The sequence below is a fragment of the Panulirus ornatus genome, chromosome 31 (assembly GCF_036320965.1).
Source record: "Panulirus ornatus isolate Po-2019 chromosome 31, ASM3632096v1, whole genome shotgun sequence".
NCBI classification, from domain to species: Eukaryota; Metazoa; Arthropoda; class Malacostraca; order Decapoda; family Palinuridae; genus Panulirus; species Panulirus ornatus.
The window spans coordinates 2,935,297-2,949,468 of NC_092254.1; the positions used below are offsets into that span (position 1 = coordinate 2,935,297).

The 14,172-nt window shown below is 49.0% G+C and overlaps 1 protein-coding gene across 1 annotated transcript in view; it reads left to right on the forward strand.

Moving 5' to 3' along the window:
- The window catches only part of LOC139758691 (uncharacterized), a 161,887-nt gene that overhangs the window by 107,570 nt on the left and 40,145 nt on the right, over positions 1-14,172 (forward strand). The window contains 3 exon segments of the mRNA XM_071680322.1: positions 5,797-6,233; positions 11,640-12,326; positions 12,953-13,082. Of these exon segments, the coding sequence (XP_071536423.1) occupies positions 5,797-6,233; positions 11,640-12,326; positions 12,953-13,082 (1,254 nt within the window).

Sequence of the window (14,172 nt, forward strand, 5' to 3'; positions counted from 1 at the left end):
TTTACTATGTATGTTTGCCTAGAACGGTACAGGAAGTATGACATGAGTACATATGTGTGTATGTATACGTATGTACGCATGTCTTGTGATGTGTGAGTGTGTTTTTGTGCGTGTACGCGTATGTTTTCTCTGTATATGTGAGAGATGGTGTGTGTGTGTGTGTGTGGGGGGGGGGGGGGGGGTAACCGCCCGCCACACAAGAGGCCCCGGATCTTGTTTGTTTAGTAAACATTGAGCGGGGGTTTGCCTATCCCAACCACCAACTGCCACCATCTGCATGTAAACTGCCTCAGTCCATCTGTAAACTGTCATCATCATCATGATCATCCACAGTTCAACATGCACACCCACCCACCTGGAAACAGCCCCCATAGGTGTGTGTGTGTGTGTGTGTGTGTGTCAGCTGCTAGGTCTGGTGGTAAGACTTCGTCCGTCATGACCCGTGTTAAAGCCTTTCATCATCTTGTCCATTTCCAGAGTAACTTTCATGCCACAAGCTGGCAGGTTAGCATTAACAAGAAGCGTTACCACAGCGAGAGATTAAGAACGCATCAGACCAGCAATTTCAGGTTAACAAGTGAGGCAGTTGGACGTGTTGTATCGCGTCTTGATCAGGAGGGAGGAGAAGACGACCCACGACCTGCCGACCCTCTTTTTACCGCCGTCTGCCAACGCCACCTGACCTGCCAGGGATAGAGAGGGATACCGGGGGCGGCCAAGGTGGATAGTGATGGAGGCAACGCAGGGAGGGAAGCGGAAGAACGAAGGAAGGGATAATGATGGAAGCAAGGAAGGCTGACGTGTCGATGTATATGATGATGATGATGACGATGGGGAGGTGAAATGTATATGATGATGATGATAATGATGATGATGGGGAGGTGAAATGTATATGATGATGATGATAATGATGATGGGGAGGTGAAATGTATATGATGATTTTGATGATGATGGGGAGGTGAAATGTTCATGATAATGATGATGATGATGGGGAGGTGAAAAAGAAGGATGAGATGATAACAAGGAATGAGGGAAAAGGTAATGAAAATGAGACTTATTGCTTCACATGATGAGGCAGGTTGTTTACTTCACTGTTGGGCTCTGTGTGTGTGACTGCGGCTGACGCTGTGGTCTGTGCGTGGTCACGTAGACCCCCCCCATATATGGTTGGGGGGGGTGGGTTGTTTAGGGTCAGGGTTCTACACACTAGACGAGGCCACCACCCTACGCTGACGGTGGGGTAGAAAGTGCTACACCACAGAGCTCTGTGTGACACTTAAGACTGAAGCTACTGGGCTGAGAGTTATACAATTTGACACTAATGTTGACCCAACGTGAGTGAGTATTCATGAAGTTCTCACTGAGAAGATCTAATTATGGGCAGAGAGGTCCGGTATGGAGCCTGGAAGGTCCACAGTGGCACTAGGAAATACGGTGAAGGAGGGAGAGAGAGACGCTGCAAGACATTCTCGTGGGGATGGACGCCGTTCTTCTGTTGCTGGAAAGGAGGCTTCGTGGGCGGAAGACAGGCCAATAACTGGAAAGTAATCATGAGTTATGGACTACAGAACTTGAAGGACACCAGTGATATTGGGAGGCAATCTCAGAGTGTGAAGAGAAACTCTGAAGACTGGAATGCTCTTTTGAGCTGGAAAGACTTTTTAAGGATTGAAGGTTCTTATTCAGGGCTAGGAGGCAGTCAGCGAGCTGGAAAATACTGTGCGAGGTTGGAAGGTACTGGAACTGGAAAACATTTTGTGAGGTTTTGTAACATCCTCTAAGCTGGAAGGCATGGTGCGTGCTGGAAGGTATCCCACGGAACAAGACTTTCCTTCACGGTGGCAGGTGGTCTGGTTAGCTGGAAGGCTGTGCGAGGGGCTGGAGTACACTCTGGAAGACGCACGGCGGGGGACCAGGCCAGGGGATGGGTGTTGGTTGAGAGGTCTGCTGTGTGGGGTGGTGAACGCTGTTCCAGGGAGGGAGTATCCAAGTGAGGAACTTGTTTCTGGAGAGGAAGGGGCAACACCAAGCTGAGCGGTTTACTCCTGTCATCATCCGAGATAAAGCTTTCCCTGGGGACTCTGGGGGACTTCCCAAAGCGACTCTGGGGGACTTCCCCTGCATGCTGGAGGCCCACCGTCGGTGTAGGGGAAACCTGGGATTGGCAGCCGTCCCCCAGCGTCGTCTGTCTGAGCCTCACACGTCTCATTCCTTGTTTATGTTGTCGACTGATGTCGTTCGCGAACGATGAAACGTGAAATAGCGCAGAGACGCGTCCTAAATCTTGCCTGTTTTCCCCGCCAGACGAAAATGTGTGAGAAAAACGAAGTAAGGAAGGAAGGATTCCGATGATGACGTTGTTACGAGCCAATCAGCGTCAGCTCACGCCCGCCCTCAGCCTCCAGATTGAACTAATTATGAAGAACGAGAAGATTGGGATGTTCCCGGTGTATTGAACACCTCGTAATGATCGTCTCGTGGGGGTTCATTGAACACCTGGTAATGATCGTCTCGTGGGGGTTCATTGAACACCTGGTAATGATCGTCTCGTGGGGGTTCATTGAACACCTGGTAATGATCGTCTCGTGGGGGTTCATTGAACACCTGATAATGATCGTCTCGTGGGGGTTCATTGAACACCTGGTAATGATCGTCTCCTGGGGGTTCGTTGTATTTGGTTTGCCACGACAGGTGGGTGGGTGGGTCAAGAAGTGATAACTCACATCACAGGCAAGAGGAGAGGGTGCCTTTGTAAACACATTGGTTCGTTAAGGTCAGTTGTCAGTGAGGTGAAGTGACCCAAGACCTTGGCAGCTGTGGAGGGTGGCGTTTTGTGATAGCTGGTTACATTGTTATACTGTTGAGGACCGTCATGTTTGCCAGACGTATGAAGACAGGAGGGGGTGGGTTCATGGCTGCTGGAAGCCTGGCGCGGGTAGGTAGATAAGTAAAGAGATGGAAGACAGATGGCTCAGCAGAAGACATCGCCCAACCTACTGCAGTATAGATGTATGACTGAACATACAGGCCATACACACAGTACAGCAACGTGGGAGGAATACAAGACAGGTCATGATATGGTGGCGGAAGAATGTATGAATAATGACAGACATACGGTGAACAAGGCGAAAGATTAACTAACATTACTGCAGGAGTTCATCATGCACAGATGATCCGGAATAGACTCGTGACAGTCATATGATGGGAAAGTCATTCACGCAAGTGAAGGTAAATGAAAAGTTTAGAAATATATCTAAGAAATGGCACACCCGACACCGTCAGTCAGGCAGGAGTGGCGTTGTAACTTGGCAACACTGACGTAACAACACTGGGTCTCGAAAGGTTTACATAGAACCAGGAATTATACAGAAAGCTATTGGCAGGCTGCCTAAGGTGTGTAGGATGTCGTGGACCAGCAGGATGGAGGATTGCTGATGGAAGGAAGGTGATGGAGAAGTGGACCAACACAGGCAAGGTTGGTCATGATTTACTTGGGGGAGGTGATACAGTGAGGCACAGACAGGACTCCTCGGGTAGAAGAGATTGACGAGGAAGGGAGGAAGAACATCGTAGGTTGAGGGGAGAGGAACCCTGGTAACAAACCTGGGTTTTACGAGAGCCAGAGACACCGTGGAGGGCGGGTGGGAGGATTTATAGTTCCTGCCTGCCACAGAGCCTTAAGATAATGCTCAGAAAGAAGTAGTAGGTGCGGGAGGCGTCCTCACAGGAGGAGGAGGAGGTTGGGGGAGGCGTCTCAGACCAGCAAACATCCAGCAGGGAGTCGCCAGCAACCCCGCCCCCCTGACCACGCGAAGACTGTCTTGCCTCCTGCTTCTCTGATCTCGTATGCTAATGGGGGTGATTAAGGATTCTCTCTCTCTCTCTCTCTCTCTCTCTCTCTCTCTCTCTCTCTCTCTCTCTCTCTCTCTCTCTCTCTCTCTCTCTCTCTCTGACACACACACAGGTGCCACTTCTATAGAATTCAATTGAATCCAAGGCTCACTAACTTTCACCCGTGAATATTTAATCGACCAATTTCCCCGCCGCCTGTGTGACTGTACCTGGCCATGTGTGTCACGTCGCTCCCCCTGTTACCCTGTGTCTCGTTAGTGCTGTTTCCTCAAGTCGTTTGTGCTCGACCTTCGTACCGTCTGACACCTGTTCTTCATCACCATCTCTGACTCCCCCGTGGGAAATGGCCCCGCCAAATGGCCCTCTTTTAATTTTGACACTAATTTTACCATTTCTCTTCATATTGTTGTACGGCCAAGATGAGTCGTGATGTATTCCTGGAACAGTATATGGAGTATGATGATATACCCGTGGGTCAGGGCTGGGGTATGATAATATACCCGTGTGAAAGCAAACCATGAGTCATGACTGAGGGTGTAGGTAGGTAGGTAGGTAGGCGAGACGGAAGCATGATGGCTGACGTCTCTGGTCGTGTGAGGTGGTTGGGAGGGGGACAAGGGATCGATGCTATTGTGTCACCTCCTTGATCAGGACACCAGGTCCTGGCTCTGTCCCGTCCCAGGACCCAATGGGATGCTTCTCCTCCCCATCATCTTGCCTGCCACGTTGAGGAAATGGGGTAAGGGAAGGATCACTTCCCTCGACGCCGTCGCTCGTGGGAAGACTTTCATGTAACGTCACAAGTATTAATTCCAATATTTCCCAGGTTTGGCCTCGCCCTGAGCCGCGGGTGATGCATGTCCTGAACGTAGTCGGGTTTTAAGGCGTCGTTTGTCTGTTTCATAGTCAGGTCCAGGTGTCAGGGACAAGAATTATACTGCTTTAAAGTCAGGAGCGGAGGTGGGGTGGGAGAGGAGGAGGAGGAGGCACCTTCAGACATCTCCACTATTTCTGCCAGCATGACCTGTCTCCCACACCGGCATTCCTCACTGCCAGCCAATCTTTTGTCGTGAGATTGATTCTATCACAGTTGTTGATTATGTCCTCATCTTGATGTCCCTTTCTCCAGGGGATTCTCTCTCTCTCTCTCTCTCTCTCTCTCTCTCTCTCTCTCTCTCTCTCTCTCTCTCTCTCTCTCTCTCTGATCTACGGGGTATATGACAGAAGACAGGTCGTGGGAGTTGGGCCAGCTGGCCGGTGTCACGTAGACTTGCCAGGGTCGGTGTGTGGTGGTGGTGGTGATGATGATCGCTGAGGTGTGTGATGTGGTCTGGCCAGCCATTATCCTCTTCCTCTCCCTGTAATAGCATTAGAACCAACCCGTCAGGCATCTTCCTCTGCGGTTTTCTCTTTCTTTCTGTTATCAGTCATAGTTTTTAACTGACGTAATTTGTATGATAGTTAAACGGTTGGATGATTATCACTGCTGACGACATGGCTCATCGTGTAGGTCTATCAAGACGAGGTAGATTCCTTCAAACTTCCGCTCCTGTCTTACACATCGCATTCAGTGGCTCTTTAATTTGTAGATGTCGTCTCCACTTACCTCATGGGGACGGATTGGGGTAACATTCAGAAACATGTTCCACTCTGGGGGGGGGAACTTTCATGTGATCCAAAGGAATATTTATTAAGTGGAGTAAAGCAGCAGTTGTGGCCCGGATGTGATGACACGTTCCTTGTGGTCCACACGAATTTTACATGAGACTTGGCCTCGTGCGGCCGCTCTGTGAGATGTTATATTCGTTAGACAGTCATATATATCATCGCAATACCATAATTGTTCTTCCTCTCTACATTTTGTTATTCTATTTTTCCTGTTCTTCCTATTGCCGGTGTTCTCGTATGTTCTTTCGTTCTTGCTGACTGGAGTTGTTGCTTCAGCGTACCTGCTGGTGGTGCCGACGTGGTCAGCGGTGGTCGGTCAGCTACTGCAGGTGGCCGAAGCCCAGGGCGTCACCAAACACGCCGCCTTCTTCATCCTGGACCCCCAGTACGCCCCCGCCCCCGCCCACCCACGCTCGCACGCCCACGATGCCCGAGATATAAAGCGATTCCGCGGGCTGAAGCAGCTGAGCCACCTGTCGGGGGAGGCGGCGCGAGCCGTGATGATTCTGGCGGCCGCCACTAGAGGGCCTCCCAAAATGGCCGGCAGGGGGCAGGCAGACTCGCCCCCCGGCACGCCGCATACGCACACACCGCCCGGCCACGATGGACTCCGTGCGGGGAAGGACAAGACGTCGGCAGGAGAGGACAGGAGGAGGGTACTGGTGACCCCCACAGCAGTAGGACCGGCCATTAACCAATCAACCGCCTCTGAGGTAAGTTGTCCACCCATACCCAGCCTTCCAGTGAAGTTCTCAGCCAGTCACGAGCCTCGGAGGTAAGTTGTCAACCACATTATCTCCCGCTGTCGTCGACCTGTGTTCTGGCCATAACCCATGACCTTGTATTGACCATTAACCTGACTAACTTAGTGACCAGTTGCTTCCCCATGACCTGGTGTTGACCTGTGACCTGACATGTGAGCGTCTTGCCAGCCTCTGCCCTGCTTCCGCTTACCATACCTTACGCCTCCTCCTCCGTACGGTAGCTTCGCCTCCCACATCGTAGCCCCGCCTCCCACATGGCAGCCCCGCCTCCCACACCGGGTTGTGGTGACCTTCCAGGGGTCCAGGTCGTGGCCAGGGTTATGTTAATGCATGAGGAAGGAAACCTGGAGGGGAGGAGTGCGTCCATATTGATGGGCATCACACACAACACGAGGCATTGTCACGTCCAGCACCACACTGAGAGAGAGAGAGAGAGAGAGAGAGAGAGAGAGAGTTGTAGTAAAGAACAGTTGTAACAACATCATTAGCAGTGATAGTTGCGGTAGTAGTTGTGGTTCCGGGGTTGTTCATGTGGTGTAAGTAGCAGTCGTTCCTTGTGGCAGTCATGCCTCTGTATGTTATAGTAGAGGGAAGAAGGCGAGATGTGTTATGGTTGTACGACCATCAGGTTTATAGTCGTACGACCGTCAGTAGTAGTAGCAGCAGTGATATAGTCGTACAACCATCAGTAGTAGTAGCAGTAGTATTATAGTCGTACGATCATTAATGATAATTATGACAAATGTTTGTTCAGTAGTAAGCAGGCCGTGGTACAGGTAGGGGTCACGATACACGCGTGTCTCACGTGTGAACAAGAGCCGGTATTGATCACAAGTTTGACCTTGACCTCGCCTGCTTCCTGGGTCGTGCTTGGGAAGTTTAAACAACAAAGAACAAGGTCATATTAGGTCAAAACTTACCTTAATTGGCAGACTGTTGAATTTCTATATTGGCAGAGCATTGTGACATAATCACGTACCCCAAAGGGGCTGTTCCTTCTGGATTAAAGGTCACGGGGTCATTTAGGCCTGGGGTTGACCCTGCTCGGTGTGTGGTGTGTTGGGTCAGGTAGTGCCACAGTCAGGTGTAGTATGGTGTGTACACCAGGATTGCAGTCCCTCCTCACAGTACTGGACAGACATCACGTCATGTCAGCACGTTGTGAGTGGACACACTGGACGTAGAGGAAACATTGCTGCCTTGCAAGAGGGATTCGCATCATAGCTTCTGCGAATGTGTTTAGTTATCTTGCTGATAACGACGGTGCGATGCCTGATAGCCTGGCCTCTGACCTGACCCGGAGAAGAGTTAGGTTATCATACCCAAGGGTCGCACTGTCTTGCTCAAGCATTTATTAATAATCACAAACAAAGCAGTGGTGGTTATAGACCAAGGTCGGTGTTGTAAGCAGTTAGGTCAGTGTGTGTTCTCTAACCTCATATAACGTACAAGAATAATGTGAGGGTTGTTTGTGGATGTATGTGGGTGATGACGTCGCCTGTGGTGGTAGCATGTGTCAGGACCAGCAGAATGTTTATGTACTCCAGATTTTCTTATTACCTAGAAAGATATTAATCTAAGCGAATTACACATTCGGTAAAAATCTTCGTTACGACGAGGAGTTGTATTAGTGTTCCCAGGGATCAGGTGCATAGCCAGACATATCTTGCGGTAAAAACCGGGGCGCTACAAGGCTTCACAATTTTGAGGAATAAAACCATTTCGTTTTTTTCTGGGGAGTTGGTTTACTTGTATGATTGATGAGGATCGCGTTGCGCGCACACACACACGCACGCACACACACACACACACACACGAGGCCAGGTAACTTGTGTGTACGTGTGTCTAGAGTTGCACACACGAGGCCAGGTGACCATCACCTGCCCTTCACATGAACCGATCCGAACATTTTATGGAAAACTTGAACGCTTTCTGAAGTAGCGAAGATTGGCGTTACTGGCTGACGTGAGGGTTATTGCTTCTTCCACACACACACACACACACACACACACACACACACACACACACACACACACACACACACACACACGTGATGTGATAAGTACTGAGCCAAGGACCAAGGTGTGTGGATTTCAGTATCACCCGATGGCCGTGGGTTCCTCGTACACCGCTTCCTCTCCATGAGTGATGCTCACCTACAGCTTCGTGTCCCCCCCGCCCCCTTTGCCTCGTAGTGAGGTGCCTCTCCTGCACTCCCCCCTAGCCAAGACGTCGGCCTGACCACCCATCACCTGCAGCCTCCATGACGTGTGTACAGAGTGTCGTGATGTCATGACGTGTGTACAGAGTGTCATGATGTCATGACGTGTGTACAGAGTGTCATGATGTCATGTGCGTGTGTTTGTGTTGGTGGCCGCCCACGCCTCACTAGCCACACTCCCCCACCCCCGGGGTGGACGTGTGTGTGATCCTCACCGAGCTACACTCGACACCATTGTCTTGACAATCTTCTTTAAAGATTATGTTGGACGTGAGCAACTCACACAGACCGCCTCCCTGACCATCCACACTCTCTCTCTCTCTCTCTCTCTCTCTCTCTCTCTCTCTCTCTCTCTCTCTCACACACACACACACACACACACACACACACACACACACACACACACACCAAAATCGTTGCCTTGCCGGCAGCCGTGCTCATCATCGCCTTCCTTCCTCACTTGTGTCGTCCTGAAGAACATCTCTCCGCCACACTCTCTTCCCTCCCCCCACATCCCTCCTGCTGTGGTTGGTGACGGTCCCTCAGCCTCCGTCGGGCGGCCCTTGTGTTGGCTACCCCGCCTCTGGACCTGTGTGTCCACACGCCGCATTCCTCAGCAGGCATAGCGATTCCCCTCCACAGTCCCCCCCCACAGCCCTCCCCCCTTTGACGGGAGCACCTCCACCCCGGCCTGGGGTGGGAGGGAGGTGGGGGGGGGGGGAAGAAGGTCTCAGGTAAAAACAAACATGATAAACAGAGGAAGTGAGAATGTAAACCTCCGGAGCTGAGGTGTGAGGATCAGGTGGCGTTGTATGATTCTTTGATTCGGGAGGGAGGGGGGGGGGAGTATAGTGACCATCCCTTCCTCCCACACTCTTGCCTTGCTTCTCAGGAAACCACTTGACCAACACGACAGCAGGAGACACAAGCACAAGAACCGCCATGTAACAAGCAGGGAGACACAAGTTTGACGTGTGTGGGATGTAAATTAGTCTGTTGGAAAGTAGAAGAGAAAACGGCTTACAGGCACAAGACCGTGAGAAGAGACGTGGTTAAGTATATTGTCTGGTGTGGTAGTAAGGTATAAGACGTGGTTAAGTATGTTGTCTGGTGTGGTAGTAAGGTATGAGACGTGGTTAAGTATATTGTCTGGTGTGGTAGTGAAGTATGAGACGTGGTTAAGTATATTGTCTGGTGTGGTAGTAAGGTATGAGACGTGGTTAAGTATATTGTCTGGTGTGGTAGTAAGGTATAAGACGTGGTTAAGTATGTTGTCTGGTGTGGTAGTGAAGTATGAGACGTGGTTAAGTATGTTGTCTGGTGTGGTAGTGAAGTATGAGACGTGGATAAGCATATTGTCTGGTGTGGTAGTGAAGTATGAGACGTGGTTAAGTATATTGTCTGGTGTGGTAGTAAGGTATGAGACGTGGTTAAGTATATTGTCTGGTGTGGTAGTAAGGTATAAGACGTGGTTAAGTATGTTGTCTGGTGTGGTAGTAAGGTATGAGACGTGGTTAAGTATATTGTCTGGTGTGGTAGTGAAGTATGAGACGTGGTTAAGTATATTGTCTGGTGTGGTAGTAAGGTATGAGACGTGGTTAAGTATATTGTCTGGTGTGGTAGTAAGGTATAAGACGTGGTTAAGTATGTTGTCTGGTGTGGTAGTGAAGTATGAGACGTGGTTAAGTATATTGTCTGGTGTGGTAGTAAGGTATGAGACGTGGTTAAGTATATTGTCTGGTGTGGTAGTAAGGTATAAGACGTGGTTAAGTATGTTGTCTGGTGTGGTAGTGAAGTATGAGACGTGGTTAAGTATGTTGTCTGGTGTGGTAGTGAAGTATGAGACGTGGATAAGCATATTGTCTGGTGTGGTAGTGAAGTATGAGACGTGGTTAAGTATGTTGTCTGATGTGGTAGTGAAGTATGAGATAAAGACGTGATCGGGTTTATAAAGATGCGATGCGGGTTGGGTTCTTTCACCGGAGGCTGAGCTGTTTAACCCCAGGAATGTGAGGGAGATATTGACCGGCCGGGTGAGTGGTAGCGCCCCCCGCCATGACGGGCTCAGCAGACACAGTTCACCCTGGCCCACGATCCTCTCTCTCTCTCTCTCTCTCTCTCTCTCTCTCTCTCTCTCTCTCTCTCTCTCTCTCTCTCTCAACACCAGGGGCACGAGTCAATGAGGATCGGGTGATCAGAGCGGAGGAGGACTCACAGCGTGGCAGAGGACATGGACACGGACGGGCGGGCGGGCGGGGAGGTGATGTGAAAAAAAAAGTTGGAGGCCGTCTGGCATGGCGGCAGTGTTAACTGAAACACTATATATATATATATATATATATATATATATATATATATAGAGAGAGAGAGAGAGAGAGAGAGAGAGAGAGAGAGAGAGAGAGAGAGAGAGTTACCGGGCTCCGCCAGCAAGAGGCTACAATGCGAGTCAGAAGTGACTTTAGCGAGGTTGCATCACAAGAGTACAGTCTTGTCAAAGAATTTTCCACTCCACAGGAACGTAACGTATCCTTGCTACTGAAAGTAACGCAGTCTTTAAAGCCAACCTTGTATCCTGGAAATGTTCATAACATGAATTAAGACATATCCAAGTAAGGTTTTCTGCTGATGTTCAACAGGTAAGTTTATGTGGTATTTTGTTGAAATTTTGTGCTGTGTTGAGGAAAATCTCATTTGAATATATGTATACATATTTTTTTTAGTTATTGTACTTTTTCGCTGTCTCCCGCGTTAGCGAGTTAGCGCAAGGAAACAGGCGAAAGAATAGCCCATCCCACCCACATACACATGTATATACATACACGTCCACACACGCACATATACATATATTCACATATACGTAATTCATACTTGCTGCCTTTATTCTTTCCCGTCGCCACCCCGCCACACATGAAATGACAACCCCCTCCCTCCGCACGCGTGCGAGGTAGCGCTAGGAAAATACACAGTCCATATATATATATATATATATATATATATATATATATATATATATATATATATATATGTATGTATGTATATGGACTACTTAGCTTATTTCATGTACAGTGGTGTTGCCAGATCATTTGAGGCAATATGTCAGGCTTCGGAGAATCATGAATTGTCTCCCTTTCCAGAGTGAGGCGGTGTTGACACGCCTGGTGTACGACAGCGTCAGTCTTCTCTCACACCTCCTCAGGGCCAATGTCGGCACTTTCAGACTCCGTAGACGATCTGACGCCACGAAAAATCACACGAGTGAAGATTTAAAGACCATAGCCGCTCAGAATGCCAGCGCCAAGGTTCATCGCCGAAAAAGAATGAACAACCTAAAGTTGTCAGACCAGAAGCGCGCCAACCTTCAGGCCAACGTCTTTGAATGGGCTTCCTTTTCCCACCTCATCTCTGAACGAGACGCGGCGGATGAGGGAATCTCCTCCCTCCTTATTCGGGATATGAAAGGTGATTTGTACCTGGCTGAAGATGAGGCAGAGAGGGAGCGACTCTATTTCGAGATGAAGAAGCTGGACACGGAGCGTGAAGGACGTGAGTTTGAGAAGCGTCTGGAGAGCATCATTGGCTCCCGCAGAATCAAAGAAAACGGTTTCGTCCGCCACAAAAATATAGAAGGAAAACTGAATAAATCTCAGATAATTGAAATGAAGATCAAACGACCCACTTTCTTCCCCGCCCTCTGGGGAGATGGCTTTGTGACCACCTGGGGGGAGAGGAGGTTCGACTTCCTGCTACTGGACTGGCGGCCCAAGACTCAGGAGCTGGCTGCTGTGCTGGAGCTGCGGGACACCACACTGGCTTACTCCAAGGTAGGCAACTTTACCTTTATTATTACTATTAGTAGTAGTGTCATGTTGAGTATTTTTGTTAGTACGAAGACCCACTGCTCGGGGTATATCTCGATTGCAGTGTAAGTAGGGCACATATAAGTTGATACGCAAGAATTTCAAATAGATTGAGTGCACATACTTGTGGAATGTAGTTACATATAGTTACTGGAGTGGCATACGTGTATATAAAGTATATTCACAATACAAGTAGATATACAGTAGTGCCAATGAATTATGAGTAGATACGGGGCGTAACAGCAGATATATTAAAACTCGTTAAGCACTGGTTACAGTCCATCGATGTATTTTGAGCACATTCCCTATCATTAGTAAGGATATTCACTGAGTATGTGACCATTATGTGCTGAGTGCGTGTATTGTGCCTTGGCGGACTCGTTGCTCCCAATTGTGGTTCTGAGCCACTTGTTTCCCTTGTGGGTGGGTGTCTGTCTTGTGACGAATTTCTGAAGATATTTCAGAAATATACATTTTTAGACCATTTCTACGAGGGTACCCAGGAAGCAAGAGGTTAATGATAAGACCATAACTGTATGTTATCTTAGAATATTATGTTTACATGAAAGTTTCCATGTTGTTTACGGCAGGGTGGCGCGGGCGCGGGGTCCAGTCTGCTGACCGTCGTGACGACGGACGAGATCGACTGGGCGTACGACACGCCCATCCCGCGCGACCAGGACTGCGACGCCGCTTCCGTCTGCGGTTACGTCGTTGCTGGTCAGTGGAGAGGAACACAGGTGATGGGAGAGTGGGAATGGGAGAGGGAACCCGTGGTCCGTAAGCTTTATATATATTTATGAAAGGCGACTAAAAGGGGAGGGAGCGGGGGGCTGGAAATCCTCCCCTCTCGTTTCTAATTTTCCTAAGGAAAACAGAGAAGGGGGCCAAGTGAGGATTTCCCTCAAAGGCTTAGTCCTCCGTTCTTAACGCTACCTCGCTAATGCGGGAAATGGCGAATAGTATGGATGGAATATATATGGACGAAGAGCATGTCGGTATGAGTAACTGGTAGCTTTCAAGGTTTGACTGGAAGTTGTCCACCATCGTCTGATGACAATGTATTATGTTTGTTTCTCCGTAGGGTCATAGAGATCATTTAGTGCAGCTTCCATTTCTCCAGCCTTCATCCTTCACTGGATTTACCGCATTTCCTATACATTGTAACGAGCATTTGCACACTTGTGACGTCATGTAGTTAGCGTGACGCTGGTGCCAACCAGGGGTCATTTGTGTGTTAGGGCCAGCCATACTGTACAGACATCCTCTGTCTCCCTCGCCAACAAAGTAGCCAGCAGGGTATATCGAGTTAACTTGTGGTCAGTACTACACTGGCATTGTTTCCCTGGGCGCACCATAGGAAACTATAGAAATTAATGTACACAAGTACAGTTTATTAATTATTGTGTACAGTTGATGATCTAGTGACTGTATGCGTCATGAGACATCATATGGTAACATTGATTACACCAGAAGACATCAGCTGGTGGTCTGATAACGTTGTTTATCACCACAAACCATCAACTGGTGGTTTGATAACTATATGAACTAGGAGACTGATCAGCTGGTGGTCTGATAACATTGCATTACGAGACTGATCAGCTGATGGTCTGATAACATTGTATGCATTTGGAGACTGATCAGCTGATGGTCTGGTAACGTTGTTTACAGCAGACGGTATAATGGTCTGGTATCACTGTTGTTGCTGGTTGGTCATGTCTCGGGAGAGAGGCACATACCACGTACTCACCTGTGTCACGATTTTGCAGTCAGGTAGGGCTGCCACGTAGCGGTCAGTCACCGCATGCTT